The following is a 27,475-nucleotide window of genomic DNA, read 5'->3' as shown; positions in this document are numbered from 1 at the left end:
CGCCTACCGCAAGCAATACGTCCCCTGCTACGGACGCGCAATGCACTTTGGGGGTTGTAGTTTTGTAGGGTCCAACCGTTGTAACCGCCCGGGAAGCAACCACCGGAAGTACCGGCCCAGAGGGGAGGAGTTCGGGTGGCGGCGGCGGCGGCGGTTGCCAGGAGCCCGCGTTGCCGCCTGAGAGACCCGTAATATGGCGGGGAGGAGAAGGAGGAGGCGGCGGCGCATCGGACCGCGCTCTGTCAGAACCAATTGAGCCTGCTGCTTCCTGACAAGGCCGTGGCGAGGGGAAAAAAGCTGACGGGGCCGCGGAGGAATCAGGTGTGTGCACGAAGAGGGCCTCGACCTCGGGGGTCCAGGCGCAGAGGCGACCTGGCGAGGCGGAATTGGCGCCCTGTGGGGCTGAGCGCGGGCTCTGTGCCGGGTTCGCGGGCTTCGAGCCCGGGAAGGCGCCGGGGGCGAGGAGCGGGTGTCCCGGGGCCGGCGGCGCCGAGCACGGAGGTGATGCTCAGGTGCTGGCAGCGCCTGGGCTTGGAGCCGCTCCTGCCCTCGGAGGGGCCGGGAGTCTCCTGGGCCGGAGCCCGAACCCCCTCCAGTGGCCAGGCGCTTGGGCCATTTGGCTTCATCCCCCCGCGAAGGCGGAGAGCGCGGCGTCCCCGGGGCTGTGCATCGGCCGTTTCGGATGGCCGGCGACTGCGACCGAAGGCCTCGGAGCGCTGTGCACCCCGCCTTCGCCGCTCTGGGGCCAAGGGTGAGAATGACCATAATAAAGCGAGTTCTCCTGATGGCCCCGATGGTGCCGGGCCCTTCCCACCCTTCGCTGCCCCTGTCCGGCTGCAGTCCCACCGCCCCGGCCCCAGTTCAAGCAGAGGGCACCCTCCAGCGATCGATCTGATGGGGAGGGGTCGAAAGGGCGAATGGGGAAGCCGTAGTCAGTCCCCCACTCTCGGGTGTTTAAGTTTCCTTTAGATCTTACCAGGGTCAAGCGCTGTCGATGTCATCTAGTTCTCAGGCCAGTGGTAAAGAGCAGCAGCAGCGTTACCCTCTTCACTGAGAAAAGCAACTCCTGTTTACGGATGCTTTCTGCACTCTCCCCCAAGTGCACTGTTATTAAACTCACTGCATTTTCACAAAATCCCTTTGAGACACATTACCCTGCTGTTCCCCATTTTACCGAGACTGAAGTGCAAGGATCGGGACTGGTTTGCAATGAATTTACAGCGAGGATGTGCCTGAGCGAGAGATCCTCCCCGTACACAGAGTTTATGTCTTTGGGTAAACAACCAACTAGGATCTGCTGGGTATTTCTGAAGGGTATTTTACCATCCCCTTCAGTGACATGTCTGACCGAGCACTGGTAAAGGGTCAGACAGACCTACGAATCTGTGGGGTTTGCAGAGAGGCTCATTTGGACAGGGTCAGTGTACTCTGATATAAATGGAGAAGACAGGACTTGCCTGAACCTGCTGAAGCCAAGATTAATGGAAGTGGACCAGTAATGCCTGATGGTAAAGTACGGGGCAGTAGATTTGTGGCTGGGATAGCTTTGTAAGTCAGGCTTCCTTGGAACCTTGCTGGCAGTGGTAATTGTGGTGTGAGAAACATAGTGCCCTCTTACTTAATCATGGGATATGGACTGTTCGCTTTTTAAATGGTTACCCTTGCAGTTTAGAGGTAAAAACTTCTCTGGGAATAGCATCATCCATGCAAGGACTGCTCTGTAAATTTTATTCTTCGTTGCTAGTTTTTTGCTGTATAGTCCCACCCTCTTCTTTTTTCTTCTGATTTACATTATTATTTGAACCACTTATCCTAATTCACTTATTCACTACTCTCATTAAGTGCCTTCCGTTACGCTGACACTGTTCTGTGTAATGGGGATTCAGTGAGCGAGACTGAGAAGGTACTTCTGCTTATGGAGCTTATGTTTTGGTGGAGGAAGACAGACAGAAACCAAGGAAATAAACAAGATAATCGCAGATAGTGGTAAGTGCTATGAAAATTGGGAAACAGCTGGGTAATGTGATAGTGACTGAGGAAGAATTAATTTGGGTGGGATAATCATGGATGGCCTCTTTGAAAAGGGGACATCCAAGCTGAGCCTAAAGGATAAAAAGGTTCTAGTCATACTCAGGACCATTTGGTACCTTCCATAACCTTCATATTAGCATTTGCATTTAAATGGTTATTGAATTGTCATATGCGGTTATTCTGTAACAATGTTACTGTACATCTTACTAGACATACTATTGAAGGGTGGTGAATAACTTTCTGAAACAGTGAGGCATTTCTCTTTTATGTAGTTAAAAGAGTAATGGAACTATTGCTATAAAGGTAGTTTATTTCCTTAAAATTTCCAGACCTTTAAAATTGAATTTCATGCTTTGCTTGTAGGTATATTATGTGTGTGTGTGTGTGTGTGTGTGTGTGTGTGTATTTTTTTTGTAGTGCTGGGATTGAACCCAGAACCTTAGGCACTACAGGCAAGCACTCTATCACTGAACCACACCCCCAGTTCCTTCGCTTGCGTGTCTATAGAACGTGTATTACATTATTTGTACAAGAAATCTGTTTGTGTTCGCTCTAATGCTAGATGTAAAATACTTTAAATTATTTTAGCAGAAATGGAGTTATTTGACTTCCTCTTACGTCTTAGCTACTGCATATTTTGGGTGTCAAGGTATTATAATGAGTGTTGAAACCTAGACTAAAAATGTTTATGCTATGAAGTGTTCTGTGGTTTTTACTTTTGCTTTTTTATGAATATAAAATTTACAAATAAACTCATTTGCACTCTAGAGAACCTTTGAAATTAGATTTACTTTGCATAAATTGAGCAGAGAAATGACTGCAATTGATGGAATTGTAGGAAGAAGTTTATTATTACTAAAACTGTCAGTTGGTCAAAAGTAGCAACATACCTCTCCCCATAATCTAATCATAATTTTGAATATGTTTTTTTCTTCATTTCTAATTGTACTATAATTTGTCCCTGACACTTTAGTGTACTAAATTTTTAAGTACTCTGAAGCCTAGGACAGTATCATATTCAATCTTTTTCCATGTTTGTATATCCCATATTGTGAATTAAATTTCCCCGCACTCTTTTTTCCATTGAGTATCAAATTGTTTTAAAATACAAACACTGAAAGGAGCATTATTGTATTAGTTTTCTGTTTCACAGTTTCCCTTGCCAGTTATGTCTCTTTTTTTATTTTCCCTTGCCTATTTAATGGAAACAGCCACACATAATGCTGCACGAACAGGCAATCAATAACTAGTTAATACTTGCTACAGGAATGGCTATGGTGGCTGATTCTTATTGTTATGTGGGATTTTCGTAACTACCATCACAGTTTTCCAGAAATTGCAAAATTGCTGGCTGATTGTTTAAAGTAGCTTGGTGATGGTTCCAGGTTTCAACAATAGGATTAATTCCAGAGCCAATAGACTTTCTGTATTCTACCCCTGACTGAGTTGGCTGGAGGCCAAGGAGTCATAATGCAGTCTTAAGATTGAAGTGTCTTTGAATTTCATAATGGAAAAACAATTTTTAAAATTGGGTATTTTATTTAAATAGTCTTTTCTTTGCTGCAAAAGCATTTCTATTTTTGTATGGTATAGTTTTTCTTGGGCTATGTAGATAAGACCTATTAAAGAAAATACAATATTCTTTTTTATAATCTATAGTTTTAAAGAACTGCAGAACTTTTTTTCCTGTAAGAAAGTTTCACTGTGAATTCATTGTACTCTCTAAACCAGTCATATTTAAAGATGGATTTACATGCAAAAATGTTGGTAAAAATTTAACATATGAAACAAGTCTTAACGGGGTCTTGAGGTGTTTTCCTGTACCCTAGAATGAGCTCCTGATCAGTGGGACAATTCTGGGAATACCAGTTCTATGACTGGTGAATTCTAGTATTTCATACTTGAGAAAGTTTGCCAAATAATTAAGATCTATTTTTCTCAGCACATTAGAAATAACATTTTTCTGTCTTGTAGTGTGATTGTGGAAAGATGGAGGAGTATGAGGAGTTCTGTCAAAAAACTCTTGCCGGAATCCAAGAAGCATCACTATCCACAGAGAGCTGTCTACCTGCTCAGTCTGAAAGTATTTCACTTATTCGCTTCCATGGAGTGGCTGTGCTTTCTCCACTGGTAAACCTTCTTTATTTTTAAAGATTTATTTTCTCTAGTGAAAGACTAACAGTTCACAGAAAAACAAATGGAAGACTTATAAATATTTGAAAGGATCCCTAATGTTTGTTCATAATCAGAGAAATACAAATGAGTTAGCACTTTTTACCTACTAAATTTGCAAAGATCGGATAGGTCCCTAGAGTTTCTTAGGTTTTGGGGAGAAAGCACCTTTAATGCACATTGACTAAGAAAGTCAGTTGATTTTTTTTTTTTTTTTGGTGAACTGTTTGGTAGTGTTTAAAAGTGTACATAACTTTGATTCAGCAATTCCCTTTTGGGAATGTCCTACAATTATAGATAAAGAAATACAAGTTTCAGCAGTATTGTTTAAAATAACAAGAGATTGATGAACAATCTGAATGTTCATTTATGGTGGATTAGCTTAACTTAGTCTGTTTTATGGAATTTTATACATGCCATTAAAGTGAGTAAGGTAGATCTAAAAGTCCTGACTTTGAAGGATCTCTGTGTACAACTCGTGAAGCATGCTCTCAGAGGTAGTATCGAGTAGTGGCTGAAAGTGCAGGCTCTGGAACCTTTGACTTAAATTCAAATCATTGTTTCACCACTTATCTGCTGGGTGCATTTGTGATCCATTTCCTTAATTTGTTAAATGGGAATAAAAATAGTACCTACATTATAAGGCTGTTTTGAGGACAGAATGAATTCATATATGTAAAATGCTTAGAATAATACCTGGATTATGGGAAGTACTCAACATATGTTAACTATTTGTGCTTTTAAAAGAATGGTGTATTAGGTTGGCATGATAGCACATGCCTGTAATCCCAGCTACTGCAGAGGCTGAGGCAGGAGTATAGCAAGTTTAAGGCCAGCCTCGGCAACTTATTGAGGCTTTAAGCAACTTAGACCATGTTTCAAAAAAAATTTTTTTTTTTTTTTTGGGTGCTGGGGATTGAACCCAGGGCCTTGTGCTTACAAGGCAAGCACTCTACCGACTGAACTATCTCCCCAGCCCCCAAAATTAAAAAAAAAAATTTAAAAAAGGGGCTGGAGATGTGACTCAGATATTAAGCACCCATTGGCTCAATCCGTGGTACAAAAAAAAAAAAAAAAGAAAGGTGTATTTTTTATCTGGGAAGGTGTAAGGGAATATAGAATGGTAGACAGGACTCATTTGTTACTATACACTTGATACTGAGTATTTTTTAAATGGGACTTTGTTTTAAATCAGAAAATTAATATTATTAGAAAAAGTGAGTATTAAATTTATTTTTGTATAATAAGTGTTAAAAGATCAGTATTTTCTGCCAGCTCTCTATAACAAAATGTTTGAAAGGTTAGTGCAGTGACTACCTTTTCTATGCAACAATTTTTAACATTTTTGTAATCTCTCCTTTATGGTGTTTATGGTATTATATATACACATGTCTATATATATATAAATATATATATTTTTAAAAATTGCCTAACTGTTTGAAAATTGAATGTTTATAACAGTTCTTCCCCTAAATAATTTGGTATGTATTTTCTAAAAATAAGGACATTTTCCTATATAAAATCCTAATACCATTATTGCATGGTAACAAAATTAATAAATTTTAGTAGCACCTAATATTCTGTTCATATTCACATTTTCCCATTTATATTCAAAATGTCTTTTATAGCTGTTATTTTCTTTATTCTTGTTTTGTACTGAGGATTGAGACCAGGTGTGCTTTACTGCTGAGCTAAGTTCCCAGTCCTTTTTATTTTTTATTTTGAGTCAGGGTCTCATGAGTGGCTGAGGCTGGCTCAAACTTGTGATCCTCCCGCCTCAGCCTCCTGAGTGCTAGGATTATAGGTATGCGCCACTGCACCTGGCTACAGCTGTTTTTTTCTAATATATATCTGGTTAGTTCACAAATAGCATTTACTTATTCTCTTTTAATAAAGAATAGTCCCTCTGCTTTTTTTTGTACCAGGGATTGAGCCCAGGGGCACTCAACCACTGAGCCACATCCCCAGCCCTTTTTATTTATTATTTTTACTTTGAGACAGTGTCTTGCTAAGTTGTTGAGGCTGGCTTTGAACTTGCTATACTGCTGCCTCAGCCTCTCAAGCTGCTGGGATTATAGATGTGTGTCACCATGTCCAGCGTCTCTGCTTTTTTAAAAAAAATATTTTTTTAATGACACTAAAATTATAGAGACCAGACTTATTGTCTTGTGGAATACCTTGCACTTTAGATTTGTCTAATTGGTTCCTTGTGATGATATTTAACTTGTTCCTGTAGTCCCTCTAAGTGCTGTAGATGGAGAATTAAGTCTAAAAGTTTGGATTAGAGTCAGGTTAAACATTTTTGGCAAGAACTCCTTTGAGATGGTGTTATGTACTTTGTATTAAATTAAATCAGAAGTTACATAATGTTTAGTTGTTCCTCTATTGATGTTTAGTTTGAATACTTGCTTATCATGGTGATTGCCAGTTGGTGCTTTAAATGTATACATTTCCCCATATTTGATTAGCAAGCAAACTGTAATGATTTTTGATACAATGCAAATAGGAAAACATTTTAAAGCAACATTTTTATCAGCTATTTGATGACGTGCTGCTTGATTTAATATGGAACAAAATGTCTGAGGCATATTGTAGAGTCTAGACCCCATCAGTTATTTGTTTAACAGCAAAACCTTACGTCTCTCCATATCTATGCTTTTAGGTTGTATTTGATAGATGACTAGGGAAATTTTGAATAATTTTTAGGATATATTTTCTGTTTGCGAAACTCTGAAATAAATCTTGACTAAACTTCCTAGGACTTAGTAAATTAAGATGGAATCCACTAAACAAGTATATAATGCACCAGTCCAGGAGGCAGAAGCCTGTAATCCCAGTGACTCTGGAGTCCGAAACACAAGTTCACTGCCAGCCCTTAGTGAGACCCTTTCTCAAAATAAGAAATGAAAAGGGCTGGGGACGTAACTCAGTGGTAGAGCACCCCTGTGTTCAAACCCCAGTACCACAAAAGAAAGAAAAAATAAACTTGGAAACCTTCAATTTTTTACACACATTATACTTTTTTTATTTTTTATTTTTTTGTTACCAGGACACTTAACCACTGAACACAGGGCACTTAAACCACTGAACCACATCTCCAGCCCTTTTTCGTCTCTTATTTAGAGACAGGGTCTCGCTGAGTTGCTAAGTGCCCCATTAAGTTGCTGAGGCTAACTTTGAACTCTCCAACCTCCTGCCTCCTCCTCCCGAGTTGCTAGGATTACAGGTGTGTGCCACCAAGCCTGGCTTACACACAGTGTATTTTTATTGGAGAATATAAAGTGGAATAAAAATGTGTTCTGATTTTGTTGGCAAAGAAAACATTGTTTCTTTCATCATGAACCCTTTCAACATTTTCTTGAGGCAACAAAGAAGTAAATGTGTGCCAATTGGAAGATTAAAAGTTGAAGAATCTGAGTCAGTGAAGTGAGTGGTTGCCAAATGAAAATCTCAGCATTGGCCTTAAGAGCTAATTAATTTTATTTCTGTCATTTTAGTGATTGATCAATGCGCAATTTTTTTCTTTCGTATAACTTTTTTTCCAGTTGAGAATAATTTACATTTAGCAAATGCACAGGTGCTTGAGTTTTGAAATGTTGTGTACACCTTTTCAAATCATGCCCACACAGCATCTTCATCACCATAGAAGGCCCCACCTGCCCATCCCAGTCACTGTTCAGATTTCTTTCAGTGTAGATTAATTTTGGGTTTTACACATGGTTTTAAATCAATCTGATCCAAAAGTTCATGATTTTATATATTTTTTTGGGGGGGGGATGCTGAAACCCAGGGCCTTGTGCTTACAGATGATTTTATATTTCTATCATTGAAAAATAACAACATTTTTATGGTGTCTTATAGCTAAACATTGAGAAGAGAAAGGAACTACAACAAGAAAAGCAGAAAGCCCTTGATGTAGAAGCCAGAAAACAGGTTAACAGGAAGAAAGCTTTACTGACTCGTGTTCAGGAGATCCTTGAAAATGTTCAGGTGTGTAACTCAAATTCTTTTAGATTATAATTAAGAAATCATCACGTAAGCATTGACGTTAATTTTTCAGAAACGTATTTACACTTAACTGGTTAATAATATGCTTTACTGTTATATTTGAGAAGCTTTATCATTTGTGATATTCCATTTCAGTTACTCCAAAGAGAATTCACTTGCTTCTTAGTGATGCTCAGTACTTGAATCAGAGGGTACTTAGATAATGGCACCATACACTGAATATAATTGCTTATTGTCTGTCTTATGACTCTAAAAACATTGAATTCTAAGTGACGGAATAATAGAATTGGCCATTGTGGTTAACCCCTGAACTAATCAGAGTATTGACTGAAGGACCTTATTCTCATTCTCAGCTAAAGTAAATAACTGCCCCCTATTTCTGTGTGTATGAAAATTCTGCTTGTAGAAACACAAAATGCAACTCAGATAAATGTAATTACCCAGATATGTTCTAGATCCAAACTGAAATCAAACGACATGTCTACATATTTTGCAATTATTTTTATTTAGGTTAGATTTGTATAAACAACTTGTTTTAAAATCTTGAATCATTACATAATAAAGAGAAACAAATTAGATTGAACAAATAATTTCTGCCATACGTAACATTATTTCATTATTTTGTTGGTTAGTTTTTTTTTTTCTTAAGGGTGGTGGTTTGTCTTTGTGATTCATACTAGATGACTCATGTATAATGAACCTTAGGGTATTTCTCACTAACTGCTACCTTCATTTCTCTGGGTAATACGTAGCGTGGGTAGTAGATTTTAATTTGTAGATTATAATTACTGTCCATATTAGGTTTAAAAATATAATACAATATAAGAGGTGGACTTTTGACTTAATACATATTTCCTGCTATGCAACAAAAATGTCACATTGTTCTTGGTTCATTGAGGAATGTATCAAATATACTACTAATAAAATTATCATTGAGTCTGAAAGCCTGTTTAAAAGAACATGTATAAGGATTTTATCATTTACCTGGAGAAATTCTATATAATACAACGATTTCAAGGTCTGTTTCACCTATAAAACCTATGTTTTGATAATAGATTTTTTTAGAAATTTAGTCTGTCTAACCAAAGGCTCATAACAGTAGTGAACACAAAATATAGCTACTGAATATCATAAATGTGAAATGTGAAATATTTTATATAAAGAAATGATTTGTTGCTTAAACTTATGAACATGTTTGTGGATTTGGTGAAAATACATCCCCCTTTTTGGTTGATTTTGGTCCTGAGGATGTTACTTCAGTACACCTGTTGCATTGTTTATTGCACAGTACCTGGAGACTGTTATGTGTCTTGGGATTTGTAAGTTAAAACCAGAGGGCCATATGGCCTAGGGGAAAAACAAGCATATACAAAACAACCCCCAAATCTTGTAATATGCAGGATTCTGGAATCCCCATTCATATAATTCTGTGTTTTCTGGCAGTGTATTATGTGTTTGTATTATCTTTAGAAACTATCCTAATTTGCTTTTTATTCTTTTGCAAAGTTGGATTATTGAGATACAAAATATAATTTGTTATTCTTTGGATCTCTTATGTATATAGTTGTCTTCATCTAATTGTACCAATATTTACTACTTTTGCTTATTTCAAAATGCATTAACAGGTTGCTGTTTAACTCTCCGCCAGTTAACCTAATTGAATTTTGTTTTACGAATTGAATTGAGTTTTAAGTTGAAATTTCATTTTTTTATTTCCAAGTAATTTAAGCTACATGGATAAGCTGTTATTTACTACAAAAATTGGCTCATTTTATGGAGGTGTTTTAGTTAAACTTTGAGTAAGCATGTGGGAGTAGAGTCACTATTTAATTATTTTTTTGCTTAATCAATGTTCTAAACAAGTTTGTTGGAGAAGGAATCATTTATGTGTAAGACATTTAATTGCTTAGTATTTATTGCTTCTATTAATCTGAGATGAAGCTGTCCTAGGAGGAACAGTTGATGGATGATGTTAATACTATATAACCAGAAGAAAGTTAATTCTGAGTTTGAAAGTTTATTCTGAGATTGAATTTCATATGGGTGTATGAATGTGTATACATATATGTATATGTTCATATTTGTATCTGATTAGATAATTTCTTCTTTTTTAATAAAAAGGCTAGGATGACCAGATTTTTTAAAATAATAATTTGATTCCTATGTGATACAGGATACTATAAAACTAGTCATCTTAGTTTGACTTTGTGTTTTCAAATGTCAGAACTGTGAATCTTCAATTTCTGTTTTGTAGAAAACAGTAAAAATCAAAACCTTTTTGTGCAGTGAAGACATTAATTTTTAAATGTCCTTTTTCAGGTTAGAAAAGCACCTAATGCCAGTGATTTTGATCAGTGGGAGATGGAAACTGTTTACTCTAATTCAGAAGTCAGAAACTTGAATGTTCCTGCTACATTTCCAAATAGCTTGCCAAGCCCTACTGAACACTCTACATTAGCAAAGATTGAAAAGAAAACTGGAATTTTGCCATTTGATAATGAGGACCAATGTAAACCTAATGGGATAGGCTTAGCTAAAGATTCAGAAGTTTTCAGTTCTCTGAAGCAGTGTGATAGGTCAAATATTAGTCGCACAGAAAATGAAGCATCTCCAAAGATCTCAGCAACCTCACAGGGGACTCTTGTTTCTGATGGTCTCCATACAACAAATGAAGAACAGGATTCATCACTTTGGACAGAAGTCACCCCAGATCCATATATAATGAGCCTTCAGAACCTGATGAAAAAGTCAAAGGAATACATAGAAAGGGAACAATCTAGACGCAGCCTGAGAAGCAGTGCAAAGAGGAGCATTAATGAGAGTCATTCAGACAAAGAAAATGATGCTACTGGAGTGACTAACTGTGCAAAGGAGAAAGCCCCGTTGATGGGCAAGCACTGTGGCTCAGTGATTCCCGACAAACCAAGCCTTAATAAGTCAAATGTTCTTCTCCAGGGTGCTTCCTCTCAGGCAAGCAGCATGACTACGTCAACTTTAGCTAGCTTTTCTAAAGTAGACGTCCCTGTACGAACTGGCCATCCCACTGTTCCAGATTCTGAATCTGATTTTAAAGTTATTCCCACTTTTATTACTGAACATAATGTTATCAAAAGTCTTACAGGTTCATATGCCAAATTACCTAGTCCAGAGCCAAGTTTGAGTCCTAAAATGCATCGAAGGCGTTCCAGGCCATCATCAGCATGTCATATACTTATAAATAACCCAATAAATGCCTGTGAGTTAAGCCCTAAAGGAAAAGAACAAGCAGTGGACATAATTGTTCCAGATACTGATGAAAAAACCAATGTACCGGAAACTGTGCCAAAGTTACCAGTCGACTTAGCGGGAATTTGTTCCAGCCAGGTTTATGTTAGCAAAAATGTATCTGAAGCCATAGAGGATATGGTTGTTGGGAAATCAAGTCAGGTATGTCAATCCTTAGGAAATAAGTTAGAAAATAAAGTTACCCATGGACTTGCTGCTGTGGAAGATCAGCTAATATCTGATGAGAGAGGAGCACACAAGATGAATAGTGCTGGTTCTGCAGGGCCCAAAGTGCCCGAACTGTACGCCCCCAGGCAGTGCATAGCAAGTCACAGCTTTGGAAGTGCAAGTGGACCCAAGTCAGCCAGTACGTCAGAGAAAAACTCCTGCAATTTACAGATGGAACTGAATAAGTCTTATGATGTAAAAAACCCATCTCCTTTACTGATGCAAAACCAGAACAGCAGACAAGAGATGGACACACCTATGGTGTCCTGCGGAAATGAACAGTTTTTGGATAATAGTTTTGAAAAAGTTAAGCGGAGACTTGATTTAGATATTGATAGTTTGCAAAAGGAAAACTGCCCTTATGTCATAACAACTGGAGTAGCTGAACAGGAGAGGCAGCATTTCCCAGAACAAAGATACCCCAAGGGATCTGTCTACATTAACAAGAATAAAATGTTAGACGCTAGTACCAAAGGTAAGGAACCTTTGATGTGTTTGATTCCTCCCAAGAAGATGGCTCCTTGGTTTTAATACTTTTAGTTGACTCTTTACAAAATAAATAATAGTCTTCATCTCTTCTTAAGGGAACTTAATTTCGTTTACCTTATCAGAAAGCTTATAATTAGCTCTAGTTTGTTGCCATTTGTTAGACTTTCTTAAAAGGACTTTTTATTTAAAAAATGAAACTTTCATATTCCACTTGGTATCAGAAAATATTAATGACTGGAGGAAATGCTGACGTGAAACATCATAGTTTTAATCCGTGTGTTGCTGTGAGGGCTTCCGTTGGACAGACTATGTACAAAACCTCAACATCTTAGAGGAGTTCAGTGTTTTTACCAGTTTGCTTTGTGATTTGTAGTGAGGGCTTCATGTTGTTTGCCTTTTGTTTTAACATCAGATTGTTAGAGTAACTATCACAAATGAGGCTCTGAGTTGAAATAATTGTTTCTGTTGCATTCAGTTTTATATGAGCAACTTGTTAGTACCTGTCTTTGTTATCTTGGTTAGTAAGTCTTCATTATGTACATGGAAGACATCAATCAAGTTCTTAGGATTTATGGGAAAAGTAAGACTAAGGCAAAAATGCTTAAAACCACCTTTTTAAGAGCTCTGAAAACAGTTGGTACTGGGGAGCCCACTAGTGTTATCCAGGTAGGCGGCCTAGCATGGCTGGCAGGCCACCTCTGGTTATCAGAGGAGCACAAAACCAATCAAGTGGCAGTTCTGGCAGTGCTTTCATGAACATGTGAGGGGAAGCGCGTTACCAAGGAGGCCAAGGAGCTGTCGGGATGGGCATGTGCAGGAGGCAGGGCAGGAACTGAGGGCTGCCTGTGGCTGGGTGTGCCTTTTAGCATCCATCTTCCTTAGGACAGGACGGACTCAACTCCTGTCAGTCGAATGGTTCAGCTGAGGGCTTTTTCCTTTCTTGCTGAAGATTATAATTCTACTATTTGCTTATGAAAAACTGCACATCAGCGAATGCAAATTGCTGTAGCTGAAGAGTGGATCAGTAGGGCAGTAGTACCTAGTACACTTGTCCTGGCTAAAAATCATTGACTGTTATGACTTGAAAAGGTGATTGTTTGATGACTCCATGAATGTACACTTGCTGCATCTGCATAATACTTGGCATTTCAGCATTTCAGTGGGTCTCCCTTTCTATTTAGGTTGCATAGTCATGATGATTTCTTTTAATAATTTCTTTAGTTAGGACCTGAAATATCTGGAATTTTAATTCTGCTCTTAGGATTGGATATCAGATCTTTTGGATCAGGTATTTTCCAGACTGAAGAAGACAAGAGTCAAAAAAGTAAATAGTGGTGACATGCAGTTGAGGACCACATCTGAGTAAACTCTGGAGACACTTGCCTGAACATGGAGTCTGGCTCGATCAGCCCAGGCCATGCTGGCTCTGTTGAACGAGAGGGTAAAGGTGCTGAGATACAAGCCTTTCTTTATTGGGTAGGATGAAATGGAGGAGTGGCAGATGAGAAAGTGGTTCAAACTGGTGACCTGACTTTATCGTTTTTGCTTTATGTCAGATCCAGGAATGCCCTCTGGTCAGAAGCACAATTGAAATTGAGGGTATAAAATATCAGATATTAGACTTGTAGTGACCTTTCTAAATTTGAGGGGACATGCTTCTTTTCAGAAGGTGAGGAGATACTAAAAAGCAAGATGTTAGCTTTTGAAGAAATGCGGAAGAAACTAGAAGAACAGCATGCCCAACAGTTATCACTACTCATAGCCGAGCAGGAAAGAGAACAGGAAAGACTGCAAAAGGTGAGGAATTAAGATGTTGGGGGGCAGGGCTGGCAAGTGAAGGTCAAGGATGCCTACAAAGTTTGGCCATGTGTAGAATACTTGTTAATTTTTCTCCTATATATTTTAGGGGATCATACATGGGTAATATGTTTATTGTCAACATGTGAGGTCTAATATTCAGATCCCTATCTAAAAGTATTTGCATCATTTATGAGAATACTTTATTGAATCCTTAATTCAAAACTTCTAATATTTTTAAAAGGTATTTCACAAATAGATACTTAAATACATAAGAGCAATACCATAAAATGGATACTTGTTTTAAGATTTTTGCAGTAGTTATATCATATTTTAAAATTGATGTCATAATTTTATTTGCAGTAGCAAAACTGAAAATAATAACTTGCTATTAATTACCCATAATTTGGGGTCAACCTAAAATGATACTATTTGGGGTCAACCTAAAATGATACTATTTGGGGCTATAATTAAAAGGATTAACATGCTATAATAAATTGTTAAATCTATAGGAAATAGAAGAACAGGAGAAAATGTTAAAAGAGAAGAAGGTGATTACAGCAGAATTCTCTGGATTGAACATTAACAATGCATCAGAGTTAGAATGGAGGAAAATAAGTGACTCTGGTTTGCTAGAAACAATGCTGTCTCAAGTGGACTCATTCCATACTTCAAATTCGAATAGTTCTGGTAAATATTTAAAAATTCCTTTTCATTTGGAAAAACATTGTCCTACAGTAAGATATTTTATCTGGCACACTTTAAAAAGTGTTGCTTCCTTTTTCAAGTAATTCCAGGCTTATCCCACTGCTGTTTGTCAGCTGCTTAGTAACCAGTGAAAAATGAAATGAGAGTAGATCAAAGACTGGTGAGCAGGTGTTTGTGAGGACAGACTTGTTAGCAAGGAAAATACCAGCAAATTTGTCCCAGAGCCCAGTCTGTTCATTGCTGCAGCAGGTGACAAGCTGCAAGTGCAGGCACAGTTCTTTATCTCCTGGATGATCTTGAGTTACCTGTAATTCCCCGGTCCCTGTAAGAGCTTATCTTCACAGCATCAATTATCTTGAGATGCTTTTTGTGTTGAAAAGACCCATCTGGTGCATAAGCTTGAAGTCCATAAATATTTTAAGTTCACTTGTGGGTCAGTTTCAGAGGCAGTTATTATTTGAAAAGAGTCACAGATGTTTACTTGGATGTTCTGCATATTCTGATTATATGACATCAAGTATAATATGTATGTACATTTCTCTAGGTTTTGCAAATTCTGCATTGCAGTATAGCTTTGGTTCTGCAAATGAAGCACCATTCTACCTCTGGGGATCAGCAACTAGTGGTATGACCAAACTCTCAGTTCCAAGGCCTTTTGGAAGGGCCCAAACTGGATGGTCTCAGGTGGGCAAACTTGAAACATGTCTGTTTATTCACCTTTATTTTTTGAATGAGGATTGAACCTGAGAGTGCTTTACCTCTGAGCTACATCCCCATCCCTTTTTAAAACATTTTTACTATGAGATAGGGTCTCACTAAGTTGTCCAGACTGGCCTCAGACTTGCAATCTTCATGTCTTAGCCTCCTGAATTGCTGGGATTACAGGTGTGCACCACCGTCCTGGGGCAACCTGTCTTTTGTTAAGAGCTATGTTATTTTAGCCTGAAAAAAAAATCATTATTTTTTCCACACATCCAATTAGCTTAGCTTTTGGTACATATGAAACTACACAGAGCAAATACAGAAGAATTAGCTTATTGTAATAGATTAAGAAAAACAGAGTGCTCAGATTCTTAACACTGTCTTTCTCATTTCTCCTAGGTTTTTAACCCAGAAGTACAAGCAAAATTTAACAGAATAACTGCCTTGGCAAAAGGATTTCTTACTCGTAGGCTTATGCAGACAGATAAACTGAAGCAGCTTCGACAAACTGTAAAAGTAAGATTGTTGTAAATCATTCACATTCCACTTCTGTCTTAGTTTCTATTAGTCTTCTGACAGCCCAGCTGGTATTTGTCCAGAATTTAGATCAACCATTTTTTAGTCACTGAAGTCCAATTACTAGTCTTACTGTAATTTTTTTGGCCAGCATTACTTTTTAAAAAAATCAATTAGTGGCTTTAATTAAAAATGAGAACACTGTAATATAGAAAACCTAGATTTGTTAAGCTACTCAAAGACAAAACAGTTATCATTTGAAGAACATGGAGGATTTCTCTCTGTTCTGTTACAGAAAACTAGCCCATGAGGTGGGAAGAGAAATGATACCTGCTAAGGGGCTGTAACCGCAGGCTGGGGAGACAGGGCAGAGCAGCAAGAGCCAGTCAGTGGTGGGTGCAGCTGGGCTCCCTTTGAAGAGACTACACACAGATGGCCTCATTAATTAATCTGGATCCCGAACTACTAGAACACTTGCCCCTGTGGGAACAGAGACAGGATTTCTCTGAGCTCTTGGTCCTTCCTTTTTGGGGTGAGATTATTCTTAGGCCTCAAGCAGGCGTTTCTTTGCTTCAGCCTCTCTTTCCCAGTCTACCTGCATAGCCAAGTTCTATGTCTTTCACCAGGTGGGCTGGCATACAGTACATATGAAGGCAGGAGTTAGCAGCCTACTTAGGGGCACCCAGACACAGAAAGTTTTTAGCTATATGATAAAATACAAATATCCTCTTGGTTCAGTTAATTCATCTTTATGAATAAAGGTTATAGTTTCTCCTGCTGGTGACAAGTTGCTGTGTCAGTCTAGTTTGTTTCAAGAAAGAACTGGTTTGAGTTTTGGAGAAGGAAAAAGACTCACCAACTCCACTCCCCAGTGAAAAGGCCACAGCTCTATCCTGCAGTTACAAACAGGATCTTAGAGCAGCAGGAACCATTTTCAGTGGTGAACACCTCGTCCTCAGGCTGCCTAGCAGCTGTTGGTATGGCTTCCCTCCCTCCTGTCGTCGTGATCTCATGGTGGATCTGTCCCAACCCCTGCCTGATGATGCTCCACTGCTCCCAGACAGAGAAAGCTTTCCTTTTCCTCGATCCAGTGTGGCTCTGCGCTGTGCAGTTACACAGGATCATATTTCTTCATGGTATAAAATGAGGGCATATCCCCTGTCCCAGTTGGATGCCTCACCGTGTTCTCCATTGTGACCATCCTCAGGAGGGATGCCAGACCTGGCACCCACACCCTGCAGTGAACACTGCCTGCAGTGCTGATTGATCCCTAGGCACAGATCTAAATTTGGTAATAGATTCAATATCATCATCACCATCTTCCTCCTCCATCAGCACAGAGTGTTATTTTTATTTTTTGGTACAGGGCATTGATCCAAGGGCATCGAACATGCTAGGCAAGCACTGAGCTAGATCTCTAACCCTTTATTTTTTTATTTGGTCTTTGTAGTCATACATGACAGTAGAGTGTATTTTGACATATTTATATAAACATGGAGTACATCTTATTCTAATTAGGATCCCTGTCTTGTGGTTGTACATGATGTGGAGAGTCACTGAGATGTATTCACATATGTACATAGGAAAGTTACCAGACTTGCCAGCTTGGGATCCTCTTACTTCAGCCTCTTGTATAGCTGGAATTACAGTCATGCACCACTATATCCAGCAGCAAGAGGCTTTTTTTTTTTTTTTATTTATTCTTTTCTAAATTTGGCATTTACTGTACTATACGAATGCTCTTGCAGATAGGCATTAAGGTCCCTGGATGTCATATGTAAACTGATGCTGTGGTATTCCAGGGAGAATCCTAATTCAGAACCATTTAACCAGACAGGCAGTTCCCAGCCTTGTAAGTGGGGTGACTGTAGAGACCCTTTGCAGCCAGTGCAAGCTCAGTGTCTGGCTGCTGCTTCCAGAGTGCCCCCTCTGCCAGCCGGGGCAGTGAGAATTTTTGAGAAAGCTCAGTACAGCAGGGAATGTGGAAAAATAGACTCAGAGGAAGCTGGACACAGCAATCCCAGCCTGCTGAGGCCTGCCCCCTCATAATTTTAAAAATAACATGTAAATAAGTAGTTTGTATATTTTTGTCTCACTTTAAATTGAGTGCTGTTTTTTTTAAATATATTTTTTAGTTGTGGGTGGACATAATACCTTTATTTTATTTTTATGTGGTGCTGAGGATTGAACCCAGTGCCTCACCTGTACTAGGTGAGTGTTCCACTACTGAGCCTCAGCCCCAGCCCCTTAAGTGAGTGTGCAATTTGACATGTAATCAGTAACAGTTTTATTTATGTTCTTAGCAATTTTGGACTGAGAACCAAAGGAAAATCCAGTGATCATAAATCTTTCTAGAAAAAATGTTTTTGAAGGATCATTTCTTTTTTTCAGGATACTATGGAATTCATAAGAAGCTTCCAGTCAGAAGCACCATTGAAGAGAGGCATTGTTTCAGCACAGGATGCATCCCTTCAGGAGAGAGTGTTCGCTCAGGTAGGTGCACATGTCCTGCAGGTTTCCTAGGCAACTGTTTCATTCCACTGATAATTGGAGACGCAGAAGTAGAAGTGTTGTATTTCTCTCTTCATTTAATCACTGAAAATAGTTACGTGAAAACTGCTTTAACCTTTTTCTCTAAATGAAATAAGTACACATAGTATACGTTGTGTTGCTGAACTCGGGCCTCCTTTCTTCAGTGTGATAATATTTTCTTCTTTTGCATGTAGTTGCGAGCTGCCCTGTATGGCATTCATGACATATTCTTTGTAATGGATGCAGCTGAGAGGATGTCTATTCTGCATCATGATCGAGAAGTTCGCAAAGAGAAAATGCTCAGGCAAATGGTATGAGATTTTCTAATGAGTAAAGTTCTGGGTTGGGGTAATTGATATTAAATGATTTTTTTTTTTTTGATTGATTTTAGTACCCATCTGATAATTCTTAACCACAGGTAATTCCCAGGATTAATGTCAACATTTAAATCTGTAGACCATTTAAAGAATTGCATAATGAAAGAATTAAACACGTTTTGTGATTGGATTTTGGAGTTGAAGCCTTGAGTGTTTTGCTTGAATAACTTGTAAAAATCCAACTGCTCCTGATTAAAATTTTGTAACTCTCATGTGAATTTTGCCTTTTTTGAAACTAGAGTAAGAAAACAAGCTCCAGATTAATTTGAAATACTGCATATCAAAGTGTGGTGGTCTGTGGTTTGAATCAGTAATCTTAGTGTGGTTGGCAAAAGAAAACAAGAAAAATTTATTTCATTGTGAAAAATAGTTTAATTAAAAAATTTTTTTTAGTTGTAGATGGACACAATGTCTTTATTTATTTATGTGGTGCTGAGGTTTGAACCCAGTGCCCCATGCATACGAGGCAAGCAAGCGCTCTGCCACTGAGCCACAACCCCAGCCCATAGTTTAATTTTTAGAATTAGACTGCTTCAGTTATATAGAAGACTAAATAGGAGTTAAAAGTGTTAGTGAAAATCTGCTTTTCCACGAATCTGGGGACATCTGCATTATAATGTAGTGTGTTATTGGTACTGATAGAGTTTCATGTGACTTTTGTACTTCAAAGGATAAAATGAAAAGTCCCCGAGTGGCTCTTTCAGCTGCAACACAGAAGTCTCTTGATAGGAAGAAGTACATGAAGTGAGTTTTTTCATTTGAAAATGTCACATTCTCATCAAACCAATTAATTTAGTTGTCTGTGTATTCAAATTATAAATAAAGAACAGTTCCCTTTTCTGCAATTGAGCTGATAGAAATCCCAATTTTTATATAGAGATTTCATTAAAATCAATGATTTTAAAAATCTGATTCCATTTTTTGTTAAATGTGTTAATCAAAATTCAACTTGTATAATTGATAACCAATCTTAAGATATTTAATACCCATATTCAGTGTTTGATTTTATATCATTTAAATGTATACTTCTGATATCCTAGGATTTCCTGTGTGGGGGGATCTTAAGTATATTCTAATGAGTATCTTTTTAAAATTCTTCTAGAAAGTTTTTTATTGTTATTATTTGGTGGTACTCAGGATAGAACCTAGGTGCTCTGCCACTGAGCTACATCCCCAGCCCTAAAGAGGTGTTTAATATGCTCATAACAGATATTCCAGTAGTATTCCAGCTTCTAAATGATGATTTGTCTCTGTCATTATGTCACAGTTGTAAGCTTGTTTCTTTCCCTTCTTTAAAAGATTGTTTGTGTCTTTATTTTCTGTCCTGTTAGAGCTGCAGAAATGGGAATGTCAAGTAAGAAGTTTCTGGTTAAACAAAATCCTTCTGAAGCAAGGTGAGTATCACTTCATCTCAGTGAGTTTTTTTTTTTTTTTTTCTCCTTCTCCTAAAGAAAAGAAAATTTTATAAATCCCTTTGTGTTAACTTTGTTCTGCTTTACAATCAGTAGGACACCCCTTGCTGATATGAGCGTCTTAGGCTCCAGATTCAGACTGACACCTGGTCCTCTTGCTGGCCACATGTCAGGTCAGATGGTCTTGGAGACTTTGTAGCACCTGGTATCTCTGGCAGAAATGTGAGCCTGATGTGTTGACTTCAGTTCTGAGGATCTTTGTTACATATTTACAAAACCTTAGAAAGCTAACAATAGTTCTGATCTGTTTTCCACTCTTTTAAAATGAGTGATATTTTCTTCTCTCTCATGTTTGGAAAAAAAGTTGACTTTTGTAAGGAGGTATGTAAGTAAATTATCCAGAAGCACAGGGCTTATGCACATGTTGGACAGCTCTTTCCTAATGAAAGTGTGTAAGGTGTGGGCTCTTGGTGAGCAAAACAGAAGTACCATAATAATATGCTTTAATCAGTCTGCCTTGCTTTATGGGACTATAGAGGCCATGTCATTGCACAGGTGACTTCCACCTCTCTGTTATCTTCTTTCATCCATTGAAAGAAAATGGGAAAAATAGAATTTATACCTTTGAATTAATTTTTTTATTTAATTTGTCAACAGAGTCCTTCAGCCAAACCAAGGACAGAATGCACCTGTTCATAGGCTTCTTAGTAGACAAGGGTAAGAATGCCATACATGGGTACTTAAAAACATTCTAGTCAAGATTAGCTTTGAGAGGGAAAATAACAGTAGTCTTTACCTGAAGGATAACTGGCTTTCAAATGTGACATGTTTTATAGCATTGGGAAGAAGTCCTGTTAAAGTTTTGTCTGCAAAGTTAACTCTCTTGGTGTGCTGTTGTGCAATATGTTTTCATTATCATCTTATGTTGGCATGTTTTTACTTTTCATTTCATACCATTTTACTCATTAAATATTTTAAAATGTTCCTGTAGCAAGTTTAGGATCACTGGAGTGATTCTCCAACGAAGTATAAGCCCTGGTTATCCTGGTCTCCTGCTGAAGCAAAACTGTCGCTTCCCTTATTATGCGCACACAGGAGACTAACTATTTTCAAGCATGTCTGTACTTTGAACCATTGATGCAGCGTGGTTGCTTTCTTTGAATTTTGAACATTTAGACCTTAATGCAAGTGACTTATGGATGTTTTTATATTCAATTAGAACCCCTAAGACATCAGTGAAGGGGGTTGTGCACAGTAGACAGAAGCCTTCACAGAGCAGAGTGCCTAGCAGAGCTGCTGCGTCAGGTGTGTAGAAAACCAACTCCTGAAGCCCATTTGCCAGAAACAAGGGCACAAGCTGCCCCGGCCCCCAGCGGGGTGTGTTGTCTCCCCTTGCCACCATAACCTGGGCATATTCACGGACGTTGTGTCAGCGACCTTCATGCTAGTGTTTTGTGGCAGCCAGGGAATCTTAGTAAAACTGGTTCTGACCTTGATGTCCATATTAATTCTATGGACGATATTGTATTTTTTTATTCTGAAAAATTTGTAGAATTATCCAGGCTTAATTCAGAAAATCTTTTTATAAACGAGTAAAAGATAAAGGTCAGCTGACACCTGTACCTGTGTAGGTTCGTCAGCCTCAGGCAGTGCCCCAGCAGCAGCATTTATTCTGTGCATGCGGGATGGATGGGCAGTCTCTCCCTGGGGCCACAGGGTCACAAGTGAATATGCCAGGGGGGGCGGGGTCTTAAACTTTTGCTCAGTAAGAAGCTTGAGCTAAAGCTCTCCTTATGTTCATCATTGGAGGATTGTTTAAGGACTAAATTAAATTTTTATTTTAAATTTCTCTTTATGGTGGCAAGAGGACAAATTCAGTGTTGAGCTGATCCAAAGCTCCTAACCGTATGCTTTGATAATTTTTTAGACACTTCGATAAAGCTCACTGAAAATTATGTGATCCATTAAAAATACTTCGAGAATACTGTGCTTTAACTATGCTGCTTTCTAAACATTTAAAAGACAGCTAAATTAATCACCTGGCAAATAAGATCAAACCTTTAGTTAATTCTTACCTTCCCACTTATAAATGATTAGGCAAATTTTTGAGCTTTTGTTATTGATTTCCTGCACATTAGGAGGGAATAAGCAATTCAAGTAGTTTCATGTAAGTGCAGATTTGTTCATGTAAGTTCAAAGAGACAACAAACTTTTGGTAAGAACTTTGAAATATGATTCCTCGAGGGCACTTTGGGAAGGCCTCTTGTGAACCACTGTGCCGAGGGCTGTTTTAGAAAGGGGATTGCACTTTCAGATCTGCTTCCTCCAGGGGCAGGAGGGGAGTGGCCTGGAAGAGAACCATTTGGAAGAACTCAGGCCAAAAACCAGATCTGTTGCTTATAAAATTATGTGGTGTTTTAAGACATTTCAGTTTTCTGTTGTAATATTTTATGTAAATAAAATCATTGTGGAACTAGTATTGTTGGTTTGCCACAGTGACTGTTTTCCATGTTCTTTTCTCATGCATTTCATCTCCGCTATTTGTCACTCGTGAATAAGCAGACTAGTGATTAGAATTTCAATTAAGTAATACTCAGTAGTATAAAGGATGAACAGTCATTGCAGTTAATAATATACAGTGAAATTCAGTATTTATATCTATTTAATTACATGGCAACATTTTTTTTTTTTTTTTTTTTTTTTTTGAGGTACTGGGGCTTGAATCCAGGGCCTCATGCATACTAAGCAAGTGCCCTACCACTAAGCTACTTTCCTTGCCCACATGTTTTAAATTGTATTTTGAGACAGGGTCTTGCTATATTGCCCAGGCTGGCCTTGAACTTGAGATCCTCCTGTCTTAGCTTCCTGAGTAGTTGGGATTTTAGGCTTGGGTCACCATGCCAGACTGCAGCATAATTATTAATCAAATGAAATTAAGCTGGGTGCTGCCACGCATGCCTGTAATCCCAGTGGCTCGGGAGGCTGAGGCAGGAAAATGGTGAGTTCAAAGCCAGCCTCAGCAATTTAGCAAGGCCCTCAGCAACTCAGCCAGATCCTGTCTCAAAATAAAAAATAAAAAGGGCTGGGGATGTGGCTCTGTGGTTAAGTGCGCCTGGGTTCAATCCTTGGTAACAAAAACAGAAACAAATGAAATTAACTTTTACTTAACAATATGTGTCTAAAGTACAATAACTCTTGTTTTTCTAAAGATTTATCAATACCTGAGTGCATGTTTAAACAATTGAACAAGACTAAAAATTTTATTACATAAACTGAGAATTTTGCATACTGATTAAAATGCTAATGATGGATCTGAACACAAGAGTGCCTATTTGCTCTTGAAGAATTTCTCTGTCCTGCTAAGATTTACATGGCCTGGATTATGGTGTTTTTTCTGTTTTTTCCCCTCACTACTGGAGATCGAACCCAGAGGTGCTCTACCACTGAGTTACATCAACTACTACCCTTTTATATTTTTATTTTTTATTTTGAGACAGGGTCTCACTAAGTTGTCTTAACTTGTAAGCTGGCGTGTAACTTGAGATCCTCTGAGTCTCTGTGATTACAGGCATGGGCCACCACACCTGGCCTGGATTATGTTTTAAACAAATTTGAAGTTGTGCTCTGATTTGGTCTACGTGGGGATTAAACCCTTTTAGCAAGGAGTAGGAGACTCATTTGTGTTGATGGTAGAATGTCATGCTCGGAGACTGAGGGAGGGATCTAAAGCCTGTTGAAGTACGCGGCTGAGCACTTCAAATTATTTAGTTTTCACAAACTAGATTTGTCTCTGATCATGTTTTTAAACAATTCCTCATTTGATGTTCTGTGCTAGACTAGAGAGTCTGTAGAGAAATTCAAAACCACTAATGTGAACAGAGTAGGAGGTGGTCGCACAAAATGGGTAAGTCAAATAGCAAAGGCAGTGGAGCTGCCTTCCAGGAGCTCCTGCTTCCGGCTCTGCTAGCTCAGCCATAGGAAGCGCTCATTATGTGGTATCGTATGAAAACTAACCCTGAGAAATAATATCAGTTTTGCTCTTGTTTTAGGAGCATATGCAGGAAAAATCCAAAGAAAGCGGCCAAATGTTGCGACAATTTAAGAAGACAACATTCATTAGGATAAAAAGGGGGGACAGTTATCATCTGTATTATTTTCCCTGACCAAGACTTTGCGTTTAACCCTGGACTCTGTTTACACAGGCACAGTGACATCAAAGGGCTGAGCAATGATCTGGTAATTCCTGCCCCACTCCCTATTTTCCTCTCAACCTAGGTTTGAGTGTAGACATTGTTCAGTAATTGCCTCATTTCTGTGCTTCAGCTATAGAAACAAGTATATTTTGTGTGCCCAGATGTCTAGAGACCCTTTTTGTAAACTTAAAAAGGACATTTGAATTTATTTTTTACAAAATAAGAAAAGATACAACAAATTATAAGTAAGTTCTAAAACATACATTTCCTTCTTCTCTTCATACTGATTGCTGAATTTGATAAACAAATTAGATACTGTTCTGTTCAAAGGGAAATTATTGCACAAGTATGTTTCTCCCTGGTTTTATAACTTAAAAGTCATATTCTTGGACATGAATTATAACCACGTAGAATAAACCCTCACCACAGTCTGATTGTGGTCACCTGAAACCAACACAGGAGTAGCTGTGGGTCCCTGTTCAGAAGCACACATTCCTGGTGGTCACAGGCTACCCAAGTACTGTTAGGACAGCTGTGCTAGATACGATCTTTGTGTAGAGCAAGCAGATTGGGTAAAGGCAGCACAATCTTCTTGAATGTAGATTTAAGACTGCATTGTTACATCCATTTCTGTAAAATAAGAATACCATGTTGCATGCGGTTATATTTTCTATTTAGTCTGTTTTTTCTTCATAGTCTGCTTTTTCTAGCATGCTTGATTTAGGAAAGAATAAAGGGCTAAATAATATAATACTAAATCCGGATTTCAAATAAGATAATAACATTGCCTAGTTAAAAACTTCCATTATCCAAGGGCACTGAGGTCTAAGGTGTTTCATCACTGACATCCAAACCACAAATGTTACCAAGAGCACATGGCTGTATCAAGGAGAATGTCACTGTTAATTATCAGACAATTTCCAAAAAGGGCTTTGTGCTTCTCGCATAAAATTGGACTGTGTATATTTAATCTTTCTAACTTGAATTTTAATGAGGTAGTGGTATTTTGGAAATACAGCCTATACATATTCTTAATATTTTAAAAATATGGACATACAGGTGTTGTCTCCGATTTTCTGTTCCGTTTAAGATTTAACTTTTACATCCAGCTGTAGATGGAAAATAATCCACACTGGGTGTAAACTTGATTTTCTTTATGGAGACTTAATTATTGAATGAGTGAACCAGAAAATTAGAAACAGTCAAAAAAGTCCAAGGTACCAGTTTTTTATTTAGAGGCAAAATATATCAAATTATCTTTTTAATGATAAACTGTGCTTTTTCATTCTGAAAACTCAGGATACAGCTAACTCATGTCATTGTGGGTCTCTCTGGTAAGATAGATGCTAAGAGTTTTGTGTTCTGTAATGCAAATTAGTTAAATAGAATGTTTTGGAGGAAGTTAAAACTAGTTTTACATTGATAAGAAACTTGAGTGGGTTTTTAATTTAAAGATAAAGGTGTGTGTGTGTTTTACACGTTTTTTAACGTTCACAGCTTTTTCTCATAAAAGTGCCAGGCACTGTTTTGTGCTTTTGATGAAGTTTTATTTATATATATTATTTTTATTGTTTTTTTACTTTGAGTGGAATGTCCATTAATGTAAATTGTATTTATTTTTATACTTTAATTTTCACTAGTTTTGCTTCTAGGCAAAAGGCAAAATAAACTTTTCATCTCAAAGGAAATCTAGTTTGATCTTTTTTCTTTACCCCGGGAAGGGTTTACTAAGTAACAAATGCATCCCGCCACAGTATCCAAAGAATCACGCCCAGGGACTTGTTAGAGATGCAGAGGCCCCGCCCCGCCCCTGGGCGGGACAAGTTCGGCTTTGTCTGCAGAGGCAGCCAAAGTGCCTGGGCCCAGATACCTGTGTCTCCCTGGGCCCTCGCCCAGCTTGCGCGCACAGAGGCAGAAACGCCAATGGTAGCGGAATGCAGGTTCCACTGCTTTTTATGGAGAACGTGGGTTTTGGACCTTTTCTGTCAGAAGACGCTTGAGAATAAATGGGAAAAGAGTGAGGATCAGAAACGGCCTGGGGTCCGCCCGGTTCCCCCTTTACTCTGGTTTAGTTAGGAGTTCAGATCCGGCTTTGGGCCCTTTACTAGCTGCAGCAATTCCCCAGTCTTTTGGGCTTATTTCCCCCAAACAGGTGATTTTGGTAGGTGTACAGAACCAGGTGATCACAGTAGTTATTTGGAACACATGATGGTGGACTAGTTGAGAACAGGTGGTCACAACAGTCTTTCGGAACAGGTGGTCATGGGGTGGTCATTCAGAACAGGTGATAACAGTAGTTGTTCAGAACAGGTGATTGTGATCTACTTGTTCAGAACCAGGTGATCATAGTCTAGGTGCTCAGAACAGGTGACCACAATCTAGTTCAGAACAGGTGATTGTGATCTAGTTGTTCAGAATAGGTGATCATAGTCTAGTTGTTCAGAACAGGCGATCTCGGTCTAGTTGTTCAAAACAGGTAATCATAGTCTAGTTGTTCAGAACCAGGTGATCGAGGTCTAGTTCAGAGCAGGCGATCACGGTCTAGTTGTTCAGAACCAGGTGATCACTGTCTAGTTGTTCAGAACCAGGTGATCACTGTCTAGTTGTTCAGAACCAGGTGATCATAGTCTAGTTCAGAACCAGGTGATCACAGTCTAGTTGTTCAGAACAGGCGATCGCGGTCTAGTTGTTCAGAACCAGGTGATCGAGGTCTAGTTCAGAACAGGCGATCACGGTCTAGTTGTTCAGAACCAGGCGATCATGGTCTAGTTGTTCAGAACCAGGCGATCACGGTCTAGTTGTTCAGAACCAGGTGATCACTGTCTAGTTGTTCAGAACCAGGTGATCATAGTCTAGTTGTTCAGAACAGGTGATCATGGTCTAGTTGTTCAGAACCAGGCGATCGCGGTCTAGTTGTTCAGAACCAGGCGATCGCGGGGGACTTGGGGGGTCGGGCGCTGGGGCTCCACCGTCCCGCCCCCGCGGGTGGAGCGGCCCTAATTTCCCGCTTAGCTTTAGTCGCAGGGCGCCCCGCGGCAGCTCCCCT

At 38.8% G+C, this 27,475-nt stretch overlaps 1 protein-coding gene across 4 annotated transcripts; it reads left to right on the top strand.

Moving 5' to 3' along the window:
- Positions 1-130: 130 nt before the first annotated feature.
- On the top strand, positions 131-26,111 carry Ccp110 (centriolar coiled-coil protein 110). 4 transcript variants are annotated; one of them, XM_047533882.1, is made up of 16 exons: positions 131-321; positions 1,843-1,986; positions 4,006-4,161; positions 8,065-8,193; positions 10,531-12,178; positions 13,859-13,989; positions 14,502-14,679; positions 15,242-15,381; positions 15,799-15,915; positions 18,307-18,408; positions 18,642-18,758; positions 19,495-19,568; positions 20,156-20,218; positions 20,894-20,953; positions 21,456-21,541; positions 24,286-26,111. In XM_047533882.1, the coding sequence occupies exons 3-16, from the start codon at positions 4,021-4,023 to the stop codon at positions 24,336-24,338; spliced, it is 3,039 nt and encodes a 1,012-aa protein (XP_047389838.1). In that variant the 5' UTR covers positions 131-321; positions 1,843-1,986; positions 4,006-4,020; the 3' UTR covers positions 24,339-26,111. The 4 variants fall into 4 exon arrangements, 2 of the variants coding, with proteins under 2 accessions (XP_047389838.1, XP_047389839.1); XM_047533883.1 differs by lacking the exon at positions 21,456-21,541; XR_007106136.1 differs by lacking the exons at positions 19,495-19,568; positions 21,456-21,541 and having other exon boundaries at positions 24,286-24,368.
- The last annotated feature ends 1,364 nt before the right edge of the window (positions 26,112-27,475 follow it).

The sequence above is a fragment of the Sciurus carolinensis genome, chromosome 18 (assembly GCF_902686445.1).
Source record: "Sciurus carolinensis chromosome 18, mSciCar1.2, whole genome shotgun sequence".
Lineage (NCBI taxonomy): Eukaryota > Metazoa > Chordata > Mammalia > Rodentia > Sciuridae > Sciurus > Sciurus carolinensis.
Note: the sequence above shows the minus strand (reverse complement) of the source record. Positions and strands in the feature narration are given on the sequence as shown.